The sequence below is a fragment of the Ranitomeya imitator genome, chromosome 1 (assembly GCF_032444005.1).
Source record: "Ranitomeya imitator isolate aRanImi1 chromosome 1, aRanImi1.pri, whole genome shotgun sequence".
In the NCBI taxonomy this organism is placed as follows: Eukaryota; Metazoa; Chordata; class Amphibia; order Anura; family Dendrobatidae; genus Ranitomeya; species Ranitomeya imitator.
Window position 1 is genome coordinate 1,024,398,392 of NC_091282.1, and position 20,028 is coordinate 1,024,418,419.

The following is a 20,028-nucleotide window of genomic DNA, read 5'->3' on the forward strand; positions in this document are numbered from 1 at the left end:
AGCTTCCAGCCTGCAGCGTTTTCTGCCTGTGGGAGCATACCCTAATGGGAACCTATGTAAAAATAAAAAAGAAACCGCTATTAACCTGCCGCTTAATTTCATATTTGCAAATTAATATTCTTCTGAAGCCATGTGGCCGCCGCACTGAGAGCCCTGCTGCTGAGCCGGCTGTCGGTCAGTGCCAGGTCGTGGTTACAGCCGCCGCTCACTATGCACTGAGCTGTGACTGAAGCTGCGCCCGTATGACTGAATGCCCAAGGCTGCAGGGAGGAATACGGTTCATTTCCTCCTGGCAACAGACTTTCAACGCAGTGGCCGCACTGCTTCAGCATGCTATTAACCTGCAGATTAACCCCATATCTGCAGGCTGTGTTTTTTTTTTCCTTTTACATGACACATTCCCTTTACAGAACTTTATGATAAGAGTATAAAGACAAGGCAGCAGGGTCTCACCGCTGCTTCTTTGAGAATACATTTCCCTGCCTGTTTTATCACAGGATTGAGTGCCTCTACTGCTCTTCCAGCACCCTGAGTTCATCAGAAATCAAGTCATTGACATGAGCACTGGCGGCTGAGCGCTCTGAGGGCTGGAGCCGCAGCAGATACACTTGTTCCTGTAATAAAGCAGGCAGGTCTGTATACTCTTACCATAAGTGACTTCTGCTTCCTCCCCTTTGGCCAGGAGCTGTGATGCGGACTATGAACTGGGGCAGTTCGGACACGGCCATTACGCAGCACATTTATAAGATTATCCCAGCACAGGAACATTTTTTTGTAACACATTCCACTGTGGAAATCATTATTTGAATATCTTTTAATCAAAATGCACATTGCTCTTCAGGCAGCTCCTGTAAATACGTTCAGGGGATGGAAAGTGGGTCACTGCTAAAGCAATGGTTTTCTGGTGTTGGAAAGAAACCTGATGTTGCTTTCTGTCAAAGATCCAGAAGAACAATATTTTTTCATGTGTTGCGATCCATTTCACCCCTTCATATCTCATTGTAATACTTCTGGCTCTTGGAATGAGCATGCAGTGCAGAGCCGAGCGGCCATTCTGTGCATTTCTCCCCTCCGCTTCACATTCCCGTTACTACAGGATGAGCCAACTGTAACCCATCTGTATATCCTACTAATATTTTATAAAGCTGCAGTTTTCTTCATAAAAATCTAATGTCTGTGCTTAACACAAGCTGCTTCTTTCATAGAGGTAAACTGATTTTACAGGCTGTAGCCGTATAGGTTTAGTGCCAGATTAGTGAAGCGATAGGACCTATTGCTTATTAAGTACTTGCATGCCTTCTTGCCCATTTTCTGCCTTCAGTTTCATTTTAATGCCATCATATGTGTAATTTAAAGGGATGTTCCAAGATACTATTTTAAGCTACTGTATATTGGTGCCAGTGGGCAGGTTTTTTTTTTTTTTTTTTTTAAACAAGAAATTATATAATCACCTGTTTTTGTTTTGTTTTGTTTTTAATCTGCGCTGTTCCAGCATATCCTCCCTACCGATCTGTTTACCTTGACTTTCAATGGTTAAGACCCTTATACAACATATGACCACTGCAGCCAATCGGTGGCTTTTGTAAAATACAACACAACTGCTGAGGCCAGGGATCAGCTGCAGCGGTATATTGAATGTCGCTGTTGCATTCAAGGTAAACAGAAAGCTAGCAGGGAGGATTGGGTACACCGCGCTGGAATGGTGGGGAGTAGCTAGGGGAAGCTTTATAAATATCCTTAAAGAGGTTGATCACTACTTACCCTAAGGATAGGTCATTATTGGTAAAGTCATTAGTCTCTGATCTGTCGGGATCGGACCCCCGGCACCACCGCCGGTCAGCTGTTATCAGTGCCGGCTGCAGCCGCCAGCCAGAAGCACTCACTTGTGAGCTGACCTCTTCTGATAGTGGCTGCCTATTGATTTTTGTAGGAGATGGATGCGCAGTACCCAGCGGCTACTATCTGAAGATGGAGCAGCTGTGCAAGTGAGTACTTCAGCTGCCGATACTGATAACAGATGATCGGCGGAGGTGACTGGTGTCGGACCCCGACCAATCGGATAGGTCATCAATGCTAAAGTAGCGGACAACCTCTCCAACTATAGTTCTGTGTCCTGAAATGATCATTTGAAAGGTTTTGCCTATTGGAGAATATTACTATTAAAATCCAACCGCTTTCAGTACAGCCATGACACTGGCCATAGGTTTCTTTACCAGATGTGATTAGCACAACCCTTTTTACAATGATGGGGATTGATGAAAGGTTGAAGATTAAACAGGAAAAAAAATCCAACCTGTCGACGTCCCAGATAGCAGATGTCAGGCGCCACATATATTCTGACCGTGAGCGGCTTCTATGTAATCCGTCCCATTCAGGGTCTTTAGTTGAAATGTTTAAGCCTTTTTGTTTTGTGACTTAGAATCTTAGTCTTTCCTTCTTTCCAGATGCTTTTACTTGTTGTTTTTGTTACCCCTTTTTTTATCACATTTCTATTTTATATAGAATCAGCTTGTATTTATTGCATTAAATTAGGACTTAATTTCATAAGATTTTTATAGAAGAAAACTGCGGTTACAAACAATGGTCACATTTCGGGTGAATGGATTCCCGTATTTGTTTTTCTAACAGTCCCAATTATTCTGACTTTCCTGAAGTTCTGTTGTACCAGTTTGTGTTGTGCTTTATTCCGGGTTATGCTTTGCTTCCCATTTGCACATTATTTTTGCCTGTATGTAGGTATAAAACAATGGGCTTTGTGTAGAAGACCTCGCAGCAGGACCTTATATTCTGGGAGTAATGCCGGGACTAGAGAGAAACGTAACAAGGATTGTGGGGAGAAGACCATAAATAGTCTGTGCCCCCCTATAAAGGTGTAGTCCTGCGTCGTCTAATCACAAACCCCAATGTTTAACCTGCTTTGCTTCTTGTTCACATCATACAATTCCACTACAGGGAGGATAGGTGTCAACTTTTTCATACGTTTTTTTTTTTTTCTTATACATCAGAAGAAATTCTTTTAAGTATTTTGTTAAATCCCTTATTGGCCAACATGCAGATTTTCTAGCTGATGTCACCGTGTTTGGGAACATGGGTGTTTTAGAATCACAAAGGCACCACATTAATCCGTCGGTACTGGAAATCCCGGTTTTGTGGTTTGTTTCAATGCTGCTCTGAAATGTTTACATTTTTATTGTTCTTTATGCTGTTAGATGTGAAAATGATGTTCAGAAAATCTACCCGTGTTCTGTATATCTGAATAGATTGTTCCAAAGCAAAAATAAAACATTTCCTCCCCCAGAATGACAACTGAAATATTTCATTTTTTTTTTTTTAAATAGCTATTTCTGTTTAGTAATAAATAGAAGAATTGAGCAGCACCTTGTTTGGTATCTGTACGTGGATGTGGGGACGATGCGTAAATGAGGCAACAGTAGTGATGTTTGGAACATGATAGGTGAGGGTGTTGGACCCCCTAGTACCATCAGTTTTGGATACGTGATATTACATTTCATCTCTTCTATGGCGCCACATATGAGCGTATGACATTGGTGCATGAAGCCACAGTTTTTTGGCGCTCCCAGACAGTCGGTATGTTTATACATTTCCTGGTGGAATAACTGCGCAATGGAAATGTCAGATGCTCCATGATCGTAGATTCAAGTATTTGCTAAAACGGACAAGTCAGGAGAGGCGACAGGATCTCTTTGAAGTAGTCCTAGGTTTTTTGTGTGGCAATTTTGGTATTTGACAGGACTTAGTTTTAACAAAGGTATTCAAAAAGTCACTGTCACTCTTACTTAAATCGCCACATATAGAGCATAATACCTTTTTAAAGGGTTAACCGGACTAACTGTGTGACTGCAGACTCGTGTATCCTCTAGCGCACGCAGTGGATTCGCCGCTTTCTGATCTGGACATGGTGATGTATGCGATATGCTCACTCCTGGGTAGAAGCCGTTGAATTGGTGAATCTTCGCGCCGTACAAGCGCAATGAGCAAGGCTGTGCCCACTAGTGACTGCAGACTTTTCATGTTAGACAACCCCTTTAATGGAATGTAAGCATTTCTTGCATTGTTTGTAAGTAAGTAGGATCTTATGTGAAAACACATCTGCCCCCTGAATATTCCACTCTATGTAATGGCAGCATATTACAGGGACAGATGCCGAGAGATTGGGGCACCGCTGTCCTCCTGAATCCACTGGGCTCTGCTAACCTGCTGTATTGTATGATGGCTCTTATTAACCAAACTACACTTAGACTTACGGTAATTTCTTTTTCTTCTACCATGTTTAGGCTTATTAAAGAGCTAATCTGTCCCTGTAGCATGCTGCAATCCCATAGGACTGCATATTCAAGTAACCAAATTAAATTGCGTTTGAAGGGGTTGTCCAGCTTTTTTTTATACTGCATTTAGGTGGTTTTTGAAACTTTGCTGGACAACCCCCTATGCAGCTCTGTTCAGAAATTAAAGGGTCTTTATAAACAAAAAAAAAAATGTAAATAATATACCTAAGCACTAACAGGCAGGTAATTGCAACTGCCGGGCATTTGGAAGCGTCTGCTGACATCACGTCTACAGAACGGCGGCTTCCTGTCCGCTCCGTTCTGCCGACTGGGCGGGACTTCCGGCATCATTTGGATTGAAACCATATTATCACAGTGTTGTACCCTAATTGTAGTTCCTGTCCCTTGTGGGTCTCCGATCCACCCTAATGTGGGTATCCAGAAAAGGACTACAAGTATAATCTGGTAATTATTGACTTTAAAAAATTTTTTATTATGTTATCAAAAATTTACTGGAAAATGGAGTAAAAAAATATCTGAGAACATCCCCACTGCATAAGGTCATGGGGAAGAGATCTCCCGCTCGGAAACTGAGCCAGAGCAGATACGATGACCCCTGGAATATTGATGGTTCAATTCACTTCAACGTCCGATTATTTGTCTTTGACACATTGTGCTACTTGGATTCCAACATTTCTGGAGCCATTGAACTGGACTATCACAAATACATTATTAATTTCCATTTGGGGTTATAGTTTTTAGAGTGAATCCACGGAGATAACATAAAAATGATATGCGGCTGTTGTCCATGGTTGGACTCGAGACCAGGAAAAGAAAAGGATGTTGCAGTAGTCAAGGTGGGAGATGATGAGGGCATGCACAAGCATCTTAGTAGATTGAGGGTTGAGGAAAGGCCAGATTCTGGTAATATTCCCTGCATAGAAGCTGAATAAATTGACACCTTGATATCTGCGATCCAATGTCTTATTCCAGAGAAATCCACATTTTCCTTAATATGTAAATGAGCTGTTAAGCTCTATTGGCCGGCACTGATCTCCTCAAGATCCTGCCTCCAGATCGTATTTTAAATGAAAGAGGGAGTTACCAGTGTGAGACATGTAGATCTGGAGAGCAGCCTGTCAGCCGTTACATGTCTCACACTGATAACACCCCTTTCATTTCAAAGAAGCTTCTGAACAGCTCAGTTACATATTAAGAAAAACGTGTATTTCTCTAGAACAGTGTTTTCCAAACTCCAGTCCTCACGGCCCCCATCAGTTCGTGTTTACAGAATTTCCTTAGTATTGCACGGGTAGCGGAACGATCAAGGGATCAGGAATTCTCTTACATGTGCAATACTATAGAAATCCTGAAAACAATACCTGTGGCAGGCCGTGAGGACTGGAGTTTACAAAGTACTGCTCTAAAAGAAGACATCGAATCGCAGATATCAAGGTATCATTTTATTCAGCTTCCTAGCACCTACATGTCCATATTCACAGGTTAGGAGGGATGATCCTACTGACCGATTCCTTTTAAGTATTTGCTGCAGACATTACATGAAAGACATGTCTCTTGGCAGTAAAGAAAAACTGCAAAATGCCTAAAAATCTGACATTCTGCAGATATGAAACTGCTTAAAATCTAAAAGTGACAATAAGGAACACTTTTATGAGATGTCATAGGTCTCATTCACTTTTCTGGGACAGTAAAATGCTGCACTTATAGAAAAATACGGCAAAAACGTAATGTGTGCACATGCCATAAGACTAGATGTTGGACCAAATTTGTAAAAATATCTTCCATTTTAAACTTGATTGAACCTCCACTGTGTTTTTCAGATTATATACAGTGGCATGTAAAAGTTTGGGCACCCCTGGTCAAAATGACTGTTATTGTCAGCAGTTAAAGGGGTATTCCCATCTTCAAGATCCTATCCCAATATGTAACTGGTGTAATAATCACATTATTAAATACCTCCAATTAGAAATGCAGTATAGATTTTCTGATTTGCTATTTCTCTTTCCTCATGTGCAGGCATTGCAAGACCTTGGGTATCCTTGGTTACGACCTCTAGCAGCTAGCTAACTGTCACTATATCAGTGGTCGTAAACATGGATGCCTAATGTCCTGCAATGCCTGCGCTGCATGTCAGAAAATCTATACTGTATTTCAAATTTTTGCTAATATGATTAATACACCTGTTGCATATTGGGATAAGATCTTGACGATGGGAAAAACCCTTTAAGGAAGTTAAAGATGAAATGAGCTCTAAAAGGGCTAAAGTTTAAATATGACAAAGATGACACATTTAATTTCGTATTATAGTGTAAAAAAAAAAAATATATATATATATATATATACAGTGGGGCAAAAAAGTATTTAGTCAGTCAGCAATAGTGCAAGTTCCACCACTTAAAAAGATGAGAGGCGTCTGTAATTTACATCATAGGTAGACCTCAACTATGGGAGACAAACTGAGAAAAAAAAATCCAGAAAATCACATTGTCTGTTTTTTTAACATTTTATTTGCATATTATGGTGGAAAATAAGTATTTGGTCAGAAACAAACAATCAAGATTTCTGGCTCTCACAGACCTGTAACTTCTTCTTTAAGAGTCTCCTCTTTCCTCCACTCATTACCTGTAGTAATGGAACCTGTTTAAACTTGTTATCAGTATAAAAAGACACCTGTGCACACCCTCAAACAGTCTGACTCCAAACTCCACTATGGTGAAGACCAAAGAGCTGTCAAAGGACACCAGAAACAAAATTGTAGCCCTGCACCAGGCTGGGAAGACTGAATCTGCAATAGCCAACCAGCTTGGAGTGAAGAAATCAACAGTGGGAGCAATAATTAGAAAATGGAAGACATACAAGACCACTGATAATCTCCCTCGATCTGGGGCTCCACGCAAAATCCCACCCCGTGGGGTCAGAATGATCACAAGAACGGTGAGCAAAAATCCCAGAACCACGCGGGGGGACCTAGTGAATGAACTGCAGAGAGCTGGGACCAATGTAACAAGGCCTACCATAAGTAACACACTACGCCACCATGGACTCAGATCCTGCAGTGCCAGACGTGTCCCACTGCTTAAGCCAGTACATGTCCGGGCCCGTCTGAAGTTTGCTAGAGAGCATTTGGATGATCCAGAGGAGTTTTGGGAGAATGTCCTATGGTCTGATGAAACCAAACTGGAACTGTTTGGTAGAAACACAACTTGTCGTGTTTGGAGGAAAAAGAATACTGAGTTGCATCCATCAAACACCATACCTACTGTAAAGCATGGTGGTGGAAACATCATGCTTTGGGGCTGTTTCTCTGCAAAGGGGCCAGGACGACTGATCCGGGTACATGAAAGAATGAATGGGGCCATGTATCGTGAGATTTTGAGTGCAAACCTCCTTCCATCAGCAAGGGCATTGAAGATGAAACGTGGCTGGGTCTTTCAACATGACAATGATCCAAAGCACACCGCCAGGGAAACGAAGGAGTGGCTTCGTAAGAAGCATTTCAAGGTCCTGGAGTGGCCTAGCCAGTCTCCAGATCTCAACCCTATAGAAAACCTTTGGAGGGAGTTGAAAGTCCGTGTTGCCAAGCGAAAAGCCAAAAACATCACTGCTCTAGAGGAGATCTGCATGGAGGAATGGGCCAACATACCAACAACAGTGTGTGGCAACCTTGTAAAGACTTACAGAAAACGTTTGACCTCTGTCATTGCCAACAAAGGATATATTACAAAGTATTGAGATGAAATTTTGTTTTTCTGACCAAATACTTATTTTCCACCATAATATGCAAATAAAATGTTAAAAAAACAGACAATGTGATTTTCTGGGTTTTTTTTTCTCAGTTTGTCTCCCATAGTTGAGGTCTACCTATGATGTAAATTACAGACGCCTCTCATCTTTTTAAGTGGTGGAACTTGCACTATTGCTGACTGACTAAATACTTTTTTGCCCCACTGTGTGTGTATATATATATATATATATATATATATATATATATATATATATATATATATATATATATATATATATATAGTACAGACCAAAACTTTGGACACACCTTCTCATTTAAAGATTTTTCTGCATTTTCATGACTATGAAAATTGTACATTCATACTGAAGGCATCAAAACTATGAATTAACACATGTGGAATTATATACTTAACAAAAAAGTGTGAAACAACTGAAATTATGTCTTATATTCTAGGTTCTTCAAAGTGGCCACCATTTTGCTTTGATGACTGCTTTGCACACTCTTGGCATTCTCTTGATGAGCTTCAAGAGGTAGTCACCGGGAATGGTTTTCACTTCACAGGTGTGTCCTGTCAGGTTTAATAAGTGGGATTCCTTGCCTTACAAAAGGGGTTGGGACCATCATACTCTTTTGTTAAGTATATAATTCCGCATGTGTTAATAACATGTTTTCTCCTTCGCCTCATTGGGGGACACAGACGGTGGGTGTATGCTGCTGCCAATAGGAGGCTGACACTAAGTGATACAAAAAAAGTTCTCTCCTCCCCTGCAGTATACACCCTCCTGCTGGCTCTCAGCTAACCAGTTCTTGCTTAGTGTCTGTAGGAGGCACATGGGTCTGTTTCAGACCCCAACGTTTTTATTTTATTGTTTACTTTTCTGTAAATTTTTATTTTTTAATTAACGGAGTGAAGGGGGCGACGGTTCCTTTCAAGGTTCCGATCTCCCCCGAACCATCAACAGGCGAGCACGGCGAGTATACCTCCCCGTACCCTTTCCTGCGACGTGGGAAGCCATGCCTGAGCTCACTTCAGGGGCGACGGTTCCTTTCATGATCCCGATCTCCCCACACCAGTAACGGGCGACCACATGGAGTGTCGCCTCCATGTATCCTCTCCTGGAGCCAGGCCTAATGCCGGACAACTGGCCCTGTCCACCCGGACTGAACTCCGTGGCTGTACAGAGGCCCCTCTCTATGGCGTCCGAGCAGCCCCCACTGTCCCACCACTGTGAAAACGGATGGCACAAGGAGGCGGACGGTTCCTCTCCACCTCCTAACAAACGGATGAAGGATTGAGGCTTATCCCTGCACCATCCACGCTGCACAGAACAGCGCTGAAACCCCCATCCGCGGCGGCTCCATGCCGGGACGCGTACCAATGGTGAGTGGATCCATCTTCAGTGGGATATCCACATGCTGACAGGCAGCCTCAGCCACTTCCCTGTGGCCCACCTCTCTGAGGTAACGCTCTGGATGGCTGCAAAAATTTAGTCCCCGACTTCAGCCGATTTGTAGGCCGTATCCTGGATGTCTTGCCTGGAATGACCCACTGGTGACGTCCGCCGGCTACAGAAATTTAGGCCCCGGCTTAGGCCTATTCAACATCGTGTCTGTGGCTCCGCCCCCCAAATTGGCGCTTCTCGCTCTCTGCGAGATTTTATCAACTCTGCAGCTCCCGGTGGCCATCTTGGTCCACCCGGCCAGCTCACACTGGGGTGACAGTATTTTTGCATTAAAGGGGCACATCGACTCTACATCAGTACCCGGGTAAGGAAGTACCTGGCCTGGTCTTAAAGGCATATGGCCAGTATTCTCTGGTCTTAAAGGCGCATGACCAGTATTCCCTGGTCTTAAAGGCATATGGCCAGTATTCCCAGTCTTAAAGGTGCATGACCAGTATTCCCTGGTCTTAAAGGTGCATGACCAGTATTCCCTGGTCTTAAAGGTGCATGACCAGTATTCCCTGGTCTTAAAGGTGCATGACCAGTATTCCCTGGTCTTAAAGGTGCATGACCAGTATTCCCTGGTCTTAACGGTGCATGACCAGTATTCCCTGGTCTTAAAGGTGCATGACCAGTATTCCCTGGTCTTAAAGGCGCATGACCAGTATTCTCTGGTCTTAAAGGCGCATGACCAGTATTCCCTGGTCATAAAGGCGCATGACCAGTATTCTCTGGTCTTAAAGGCGCATGACCAGTATTCTCTGGTCTTAAAGGCGCATGACCAGTATTCTCTGGTCTTAAAGGCGCATGACCAGTATTCTCTGGTCTTAAAGGCGCATGACCAGTATGCTCTGGTCTTAAAGGTGCATGACCAGTATTCCCTGGTCTTAAAGGCGTATGACCAATATTTCCTGGTCTTAAAGGCGCTTGATCAGTCCGAGGAGCCCTCCGCCGCCAACCCCAGCTTTATCCTCTAGTTCCCCTCAGTGGACTTCTTCACTGACCAATCCATGGTTCTCTGACCAAGAGATTGAATCCCTCTGTGTACCCTCTGTGTTTGGAGTGCTCGCAGGACCAATATACATGGTCCCTATCCTACATGGGAGTCGTCGGCTAGCAGGGGCCGCAAGTATTCTAGAAACGTGCAGGCGTCTAGAAACATACAGGCATCTAGAAAACGGAAGTTTTTGGTTTCCTGCTCCCTCACCAATGATTTGATGACAACAAGGCTCTGAATATGGATTGGATATTGCCTGAGCTTGCCAGAGCTTCAGAGACTAAACTCCCTCGAGAGCATTTGCCATTCAATTCGGATAAGCGATTCACTGGACAGAAGCCTTTACGTGGGATGCCATGCCTGGCCTGTTTTTTAAGGGCGACAGGTCCTTTAAAGGGCACCGATCTCCCCACACCATCAACAGACGAGCACACGGAGTGTCGTCTCCATGTTTCCTCTTCTGCATCCAGGCCTAACGCCAGACAACCTATCCTGTCCACCTGGAGACATGTACTCTGTGGACATATAGAGGCACCCTTTTTTGGCGTACGAGCTCCCCCCTCTGCATCACCACTATTTAGTGGATGATGCAAGAAGGCGGACAATTCCTCTCCACCTCCCTGTTAAGAGGTTGATGGATCGAGGGTGCCTAATTTTTATCTCTGCACCGTGAAAAGAGGAGATGGCAAGAGACTATGACCTGCTGGATGCAGCCGCACATTCTGCCATGGGGCAGATTAACCGGGTAGAATCTCCTGTGGTATTCCTACCAGTATCCCTACCTGATGGGTCATCAATTAAAAACACCACGGACTGTCAGATAGCAAATCTGGTTCGTTCCGTCTTGCGGCTTCGAGTCCAGCGCTCTATCCTCCCTAGCGGCCGCATGGATTGCTAGAGCAATGGTCTCCTGGCTGGAGACCTTAACTACCTTGATTCACACCAGCAACAACTGGCCAATCAAATCCTTTGAGCGGGAGACTGACAAAGGATTGTATAAGGATTGTCCAGCACAGTCTAGATCTAAGGGATCTTGGTTCCAAACAGGGGAACGAAAAGTAAGATCGACCCTGGACCTCAAACTTCTAACAACCTTTGACATGGTCCTCCTTCTTTGGATGGAGTTCCTCCGCTCAGCCATTACTTCAACAGAAAAAGGTGCAGTTTCCGGCATCCATCGACATTCGGGTTGCTTGCCCTCTGCAAAAATTCCTTCGCCTTTCCATTCGTCAACAGCATTTTCATGTCACAACCTTGTCCTTTGGCCTTGCTTCCGCACCCAGAGTGTTCGCTCGGGTCATGGCGGATTTCATGTTTATCTTGCACTCTAGAGGCGTGCTCGTCCTGCCCTGTTTGGTCTGTCTAGCCGCCCTTCCAGGACTACGCTGAGTCGTCTATATCTCTTGCGACACCTTCTCTCCTGGGCTGGCAGCTACACTTAGACAAGTTCTCCTCATTTCCAGCCCAGCAGATATCCTTTTTGAGGATGATCCTGCACACTTCTAGAAGGATGGTAATTCTTCCTCGAGACAAGGTCATGGCCCTTCAACAGGGAGCTCGCGCAAGGGGAGTTCTGAGGACTTGATTACTCACCCCTCATTTCATTCGATTTGCTAAGAGAGTTCTGAGGAAAAATGGTGACGACAATGGAAGCGGTTTCCTTCGCTCCGCTCGTTTTCAGCAAGTCAAATAGACTTTCAGACAATAGTCTCTGAGCTCCTTCTTTATCCAGGGCTTTTCTCCCGGTTCAATGGTTATTAGTAACTACCAATGCCAGTCTTTTTCTCCCCATCATAGTTCTGGAGATCCGAACGGTAGTCTTACATCAGGTCCACTGCCTTCTGGCGGGTCACCCTATCCGAATTCAATTGGATAATGCCACGGCGGTGCCTTACGTCAGTCATCTAGCAGGTACCCACGATCAGGCGCCATGACCGAGGTACCTCACTTTCTCTGATGGGCCGAAGTCTATTATTCGGTGATCTCGGCAGTATATATCTCAGAAGTAGAACTCTGAACGGCAAACAAATTCAGCCGTCAGGGTTCCGCCTCAAGTCAGTGGGAACTTCTCCCCGAAGTCTTCCATCAGATCTGTCCTTACTGGAGCTCTCCAGTTGTAGGTGGGATGACATCCAGACTGAAGGCCAATGTACTCGAATTCGTGGTTCGGCCTCGAGATCCAAGAGCCATCGCTCTCCATGCTCTGGTTCTGCCGTGGTTTCCATAACTCCCCTTCCACTGCTTCCGAAAGCCTCTCGGAAGCAGAAAGGGGCCCCAGTGATCCTCAGAGATCCGCACTGACCACGTCCGTTTTTTGTTTGAGGAGCTAGTATCTTCTCGCGTTATCGCAGCACAACTGCAAGTAGGGACTTTCTCACAGGGAGTTTTCACACGTAGTTCTTCCCTATCGCATACCGTTAGATCATTGGGACCTTATTATTCCTAGGAGCCTTACAGTAGGCTCCTTTTTCATCCGGGCAGACTTTACTATCAAAGAAAGTCGTCCCGTTCTCCCCTGCGATATTCTCACTCTGACGAGTCTTCGGAGCTAGCTTCTCTGCTCTTTCAGATTTTTTTCCCTTATTACCTTCGAGGCAAGGTTGTCCTCAGGCCATCTCCATCCCTTGTTACCAAGGTGGTACTGTATTACCACTGTTATGAGGGCATAGTTCTTCCCTCATCTCTTTTGGCTCCAGTCCACAAAATGGAATAAGATCCCCCATATTCTGGACGAAGTGAGTGCTCTGAGTAGGTACGTCTTGAGGACAGCGTCCTTCTGAAGGTTGGACATTATATTTGGGCTTCCTGACGGTAGAGGAAGGCTTCCTGACATTTTCAGGAAGGGTTTAGCCGTTTCATCGACCATGATAACATGGTGAATTCTTTTCACCATCCAGGAGTCCTTCCGTGCTAGATGTCAGCCTATCTCCCTGTCTATCAAGGGTTCTAGGCACCAGGCATCAGCAAGGCACGCCTGCAAGCTTGCAGATTCGTCCAGTCCGCATGCATTCTTGAAGCACTATAATTCCCACACTTCCACAGATGTGAGTCTGGGCAGGCGGACTCTGCAGGCCGCGGTGGCGCACTTGTAAGTAGCGGTTACACAGGCCCTGATCTATTGTTGTCCCCACCCAGGGACTGCTTTGGGACGTCCCACAGTCTGTGTCCCCTAATGAGGCGAAGGAGAAATAGGGATTTTTGTGTACTCACCGTAAAATCCTTTTCTCCGAGCCATTCATTGGGGGACACCGCTCCCACCCTGTTATTAGCTTATGCTTGTTTTTTAGAATATGACATGCTATACGCTCATATATTGTTATTGATCTCCTACTGCTTTTGCACCGAACTGGTTAGCTGAGAGCCAGCAGGAGGGTATATACTGCAGGGGAGGAGCTAACTTTTTTTGTATCACTTAGTGTCAGCCTCCTATTGGCAGCAGCATACACCCACGGTCTGTGTCCCCCAATGAATGGCTCGGAGAAAAGGATTTTACGGTGAGTACACAAAAATCCCTATTTTTCCATAGTCATGAAAATACAGAAAAATCCTTAAATGAGAAGGTGTCCAAACTTTTGATCTGATCTATATATAGTATGTATTTGCACAATCTCCTGGCCTAATAAATATATGTAAACCGTTGCCGTGGGGTCTTCTATGCAGCTGCATTGCACTCTGAAAATGGTGGAGGCAGTTCAAAATGTAATTAAGATATGGCAGTTAACCAGAACAGTGGAGGCCAAAATAGGGTCTGGAAGACCAAGCAAAATTTCAGTGAGAGCTGCTTGTAGGTTTGTTAGAGAGGCAAATTGTAACCCTCGCTTGACTGCAAAAGATCTTCAGAACGATTTAGCAGACTCTGAAGTTGTGGTACATTGTTCTCCTGTTCAGAGACACCTTCACAAATATGGCCTTCATGGAAGAGTCCTCGGAAGCAAACCTGCATCCTAGCCGTAAAATTCAGCGTCAGATTTATGTAAAAGAATATCGAAACAAGCCTGATTCATTTTGGAAACCAGTCTTGTGGACCGATGAGGTTAAAATAGAATTGTTTGGCAACAATGATCAAAGGTATGTGTTCAGAAAAAAAGGACACAGAATTTCAGGAAAAAAATTCGCGCCTTCCATTAAGTATGGGGGTAGATCAATCCTGCTTTGCGGTTGTGTTGCAGCCAATGTCACAGGGAACATTTCACAGGTAGAGGGAAGAATGGATTCAATTAAATTTCAACAAATTCATGTTGCTAACATAACACCACCTGTATAAAAACTGAAGTTGAAAAGAGGATGGCTTCTACAAATGGATGATGATCCTAGACACACGTCAAAATCCACAATAGGAAAATCCTCAAAAGGTGCAAGTTGAAGGTTTTACAATGGCACTCACAGTTCCCTTATTTGAACATCATTGAAAATCTGTGGCTAGACCTCAAAATAGCAGTGCATGCAAGACAACTCATGAACCTCAGAGAAATGAAAGCATTTCCCAAGGAAGAATGGATGAAAATCCCTCAAACAAGAATTGAAAGACTCCTGGCTGGCTATAAAAGCGTTTCCAAGCTGTGATACTTGAAAAAGGGTGTGTGTCTAGGTACTAACCATGCAGGGTGCCCAAATGTTTGCATCGGCCCATTTTCATTTGTAATTTTTAAAATGTTAAAAATGTACTTTTTTTTTTTTTTTTTGCCTAAAATACAAAGTAAATTTGTCATCTTTTAACTTTAGTTCTTTTAGAGATCATTTAATCTTCAACTTGCTTAACTGTTCACAATAACAGTAATTTTGACCAGGGGTACCCATACGTTTACATGCCAGTATATAACAGAATTCCGATAAGCAATATCGATGGTGGAGACCAACTATATACTATGCTGAACGTGTGTGTATATATAAACACCCACTATTACATTCCCGTCTATCACACCACCACCCATGCATGGACATAAGGACAACTGCAATATAAGATAAACTAATCAAAGAAGAAGCACCAAGCAGTCATGAAGTCCAAAAAACAATCCTTTTATTATATCAAACATGATAAAAAGCCAGACAAACGATACATAGCAGGGCTAAAAAGATGACAAATGGGAGTCACCCACAGCATGCAAAACCCAAGGCAGGGTGTGAACCTAACACACAATAGTGATACTAGCATACAGGGAACAACTAAAAGTGCACAATGCTACAATACAGTGGCCTCCCATATGGATGGAGAGTAATGTGGCCACAACACTTGCACACTCCGTAGTAGCAAAGAGTATCTAGGCTACAATAAGCCGTGCACGTTACCTGATGCTGATGGTCAGTATTGTAGGGACACCCGTCCACCCCGACGCGCGTTTCGGTATGGTACCTTCCTCAGGGGGCACAGTGTAGACTTTTTCCTCGGTATGTGAGCCTTTCTTTGAACGTAATGTGATAAGTGCATTGGTGTAGATCAATGTTCCATAACTCCGGTCCTCAAGAGCCACCAACAGGTCATGTTTTCAGGATTTCCTTAGTATTGCACAGGTGATAATTGCATCACCTGGACAGGCAAGCATTCAATCACCTGTGCAATACTAAGGAAATCCTGAAAACGTGACCTGTTGGTGGCTCTTGAGGACCGGAGTTGGGGAACACTGGTGTAGATGATGAGGGAGGTTCACCGTTTAACCACCCATCCAATCAGAGTGGAATCTTAAGAGTTTTCATGCTGTCAATTATCAGTAGATAGTGCTGTGAAAGGATTTACCTATTACTTTCCACATATATCCATCTCTTTGTGAAATACATCCTTAATAAATAATTTAAATGTTTGATTGCTATTGATTTTTACAGAAATGCAAATGCACTTCACTCTAAATTATAGCACTAAGCAAAGGATCCCTATGGTGATAAATGGTCCATGATGATTTACTGTGCTGACTCTCGGAGCTTGAGCTTACTAGAGATGAGCGAATTGATGGAAATTGAATTTATGTTGAAAACTTGGTAATTCACTGGATCTGGCAAATCTGAATAATTTTGTAATTTGCTCCAGCTCACATGATTGCATCTCAGGGGGATTGTTTCTACTTGTGGAGAGTTCCAAGCCAGTGTAAGGAGAGTATCTCCCAGTCAGCAGTTTCTGCCTTGGCTTCTTATTCCAAGTCATATGGCAAGGGTCATTAAAGGGTTGATATTGACTTTTAGGATTGCTACATCTATAAGGTAAAACTAGAGACCAAGTTGTCTTTTCTTTTTCTATGTAGAGGCTATTTGCATATTTAAATTCCCAGAGGAGTATTGCATGGCCTTTTAACTCTTTCTTTGCACTGGTTTAGCACTCTCCACAAGGAAAGAAACATTCACTCACTCTTATATCCTCTGTCATAAACTGATGTCATGGTCATCTTCTATTAACCATGGTTGTCTTCTATTAACCATGGTTACCTCCAAGGAAACGTGCAGTCATTGTTTTTCATGAGAAGGGTTTTACATGCAAGGACATGGCTGCCCCCAAGATTGCCTATAAATCAACCATTTATCAGAATATCAAGTACTTCAAAGAGTAAGGTATAATTGTTATGAAGAAAGCTGCAGAGGGCCTAAGAAAGTCCAGCAATTTCCAGAACTGTCTCCTGAATAGAATTCCTCTTTGTGATCGGTTCACCAGTGCAGGGCTTACTCGGGAATGGCAGCAGGCACATGTCAGTGTGTCTGCACATGTCAGTGTGTCTGCTCGCACAGTGAAGCGAAGTAAGCCGGCCCAGTATCAAGAAGTGCAGCAAACAGCTCACTTCTCTCCAGAAAAAATTCAAAGACAAACAACAGGACTGCAGAGCAATGTTGTAAAGTTATATACTTAAATTAAGCTCCCTTTAGCCTGTTTGGGACATCTAGAAGAATGATTGGAGAAAAAAAGGGGAGCGCTACCATTTTTGTTATGTCAGAATGTGTCCCAGAAGCAGATATCCAGCTGCCAGGCGAAATTGCAGACGTCTTGGAAAGGGTCAACACTAATATTGAGACTTTGCATAAACTTGATGAATTTGTCAATAAAAGTGTAAAATGTTCTAAAATGCTGATACTTGAACTTCAGTGTCCATAGAGACATCTGCCTAAAAGCTCTAAAAACACTGAAGCAGCAAACCGTGGAAACCAAACCTGGTGTCTGTCTCAATTTTTGGCCACCATCGTAGTAAACTCTCGGTTCAAATAAGCTGTAGGAATCTGTACACATAGCATGAAACCCATTATCTGGCTCCCTTTTAAAAGGGCAGTCCAGCCTCAAAAACATGCCTGCAGCATGGATGGGGATAAAAATACTCAACCCCATGGATCAAGTTGTTTTTGATTAGTCTAAACATTCAGCTGAATGGAACTATGCGTCATTAGACGTTCCAGCCAGCTGACCACAGCAGCCACAGTGGTCTGATGATTGGAGAGGGGCAACGTGGTAGCTTCTGGTCTGGGAATAGACCATGACAGTTACCTGTGTTAAATCCAGGGGTTAACAACAGGTGAGTGCGTTTCATTTTGTTTTTACCCCATTCATGCCACCAGTAAATTTTTGAGGGCCAAACTTTTCCTTAAAATTTGCATTTCTGTAAATATACCTACCTGTCACTGTTTAATCAAATTCTTTATTTTTTGTTTCCCATTTGTTGGAGATTTGTTTTATAGTGACTTGTATCTTGACGCAGATCTTGTTTTTTTTTTTTTTTTTTTCAGAATTGTGTGTAGATTTGGCCCTGTGCATGTGCACGTTTATCATTCTCTCCGTGTTTTATGATAGTGCTGTAGTAGTATATAGTAGTTGTCTAGCTGGAAAAAGTTGTTTTAATGTGTTTAAGATGAAAATAGTTGCTGCTAATAAACGTTCACAAGGAAAGCTGCCTGATGTCGACTCATCAATGATCGTACCGGCACCTCCTTCTTCCCCTGTCCTGCTCCTTTCAGCCAGTTCCCATCTCAATTTCTCCATCGGAGACAGAAGGGGGCTGGTTCTGCTATTGCAATGATCCAGACCGGGCAAAAGAACCAGGGATTGACCAACCTGGATCAGCAACTTTCTTAAAACATATTTGTGAACCTCTGTTTTCACGCTAAACACGTTGAAACAAGTGATTTTGTTGGAGCTGGACAAACCCTTTAAGTGAAGATAAACCTCGTGGGTGAGTATTTGTTCATGAAGAGTTGATGTGGGGTAGTAGAGGAGAATATCTAGTGTCCTGAGTTCTTGTGTTGGCTTCAGAAGGCTTCTGGCATGTGGCACTCGTTTTCTTTTCAATGTGGTGCTTCCACTTTCAGCATGAAAGCAGCTCCGCTGTGAAACTTCTCTGGACAGGGTTGCTTTTGCTGATTAAATTAACCCTGCTGTGCTGCCTGGATTCCACTGCTTTCCGTGCAGAACTCCGTTTTTGTTCCTTTTTTTCCCCCAGGCAACTGTTTTATTAAGCTAGTCTTCTTTTTACCAATTAGGTCAAAGCCCTAAAATTTTAAGACCTAAACCTCATGGTTTAGAGCGAACTGATTCACAAACCATAGGTGAATTTCCCCGAAGAAACAAGGGTATGTACTTAGATCTCCACCATGTCCTTCATTTCAACTGCTATGCGCTTCTATATAGAAATGCAGAAACCTATAGTATGTGGTAAGACAGAAGTGCCCTTACCTGGGGTTCCATAAAGAAAATGTCAGAGTATGGTGGTTGTGTTACATTGCTTAGAAATGTATTTTATTTCCTGTATCTTTTATAGTAAGTGGTTAAGCTACAGATGGTTCACTTTGACTGTTCGATTAGATATAGTAATCTAAAAATATTAACTTGGTTAATAATTATTTAGATGTGTTATGTTTATGATCTAAATTTGTTGTGTTCTAATATTTTAATTTTTAAATGTTTCTTTCCAAGGTGTTCACATAATTTGAATGGTGCCTCATCTTTTCACTCTACAAGGCTAAACTACTCCTTAATATAGGGGAGTCGATATGCAGTGATGGGTTATGGCAGGGATACACAATCTCTGGCTCATGACAATCTGCTGCCCCCATAGGAGCGACTCCTGTCTACAAATAGTAGAATCCAGCACACTGACCAGACCTAGTAGTCCAAAACACTTCATTTCCAAAAACTAGATGCAAATGCAGTCTTGATTTCTCCTCTGTCACCACATCAGTCAGTATAGTTATGACTTTTGTCAATTCCACGATGATATCTACAAACCCGCAACCCGCACCTTCAATGAGGTGACTTCCACTCTTCTTAACCCTGCATAGGACAATGCAGCTGGATGAGTTCTTCCATAAAAGGTTTTGGCGAAGGCTCCACGGCACCTTTGGCCACAACACAGATCACGCAGCAAAAGATGGCTGTATGCCGCTGCTGTGTTGCAGCGCTGTGGAGTCCGTAAGCCAAACCTCTGACTCCGACTCTGACTCCTCAATTTCCCCGACTCCAACCTTGCCTCCACTGCACTGCCTCGTTACTGACCATGTACATAAAGTTCAGCACAGATTCATCTTAACTAAAAGCTGAGATTGTTAGATCAGGAACAGAACAGACATTTATAGGAC

General features: G+C 43.3%; 1 protein-coding gene across 4 annotated transcripts in view; it reads left to right on the plus strand.

The window, feature by feature from the left end:
• GAB1 (GRB2 associated binding protein 1) overlaps window positions 1-20,028 on the plus strand; it is a 131,978-nt gene that overhangs the window by 99,503 nt on the left and 12,447 nt on the right. For 3 of the 4 annotated variants that reach the window (XM_069744005.1, XM_069744006.1, XM_069744008.1), the window contains exon 7: window positions 18,934-19,023. The exons of the other annotated variant lie outside the window; for it this stretch is intronic. In XM_069744005.1, coding sequence (XP_069600106.1) covers window positions 18,934-19,023 — 90 coding nt within the window. The remainder of the gene's footprint in view (window positions 1-18,933; window positions 19,024-20,028) is intronic. 4 annotated transcript variants of the gene reach the window in all.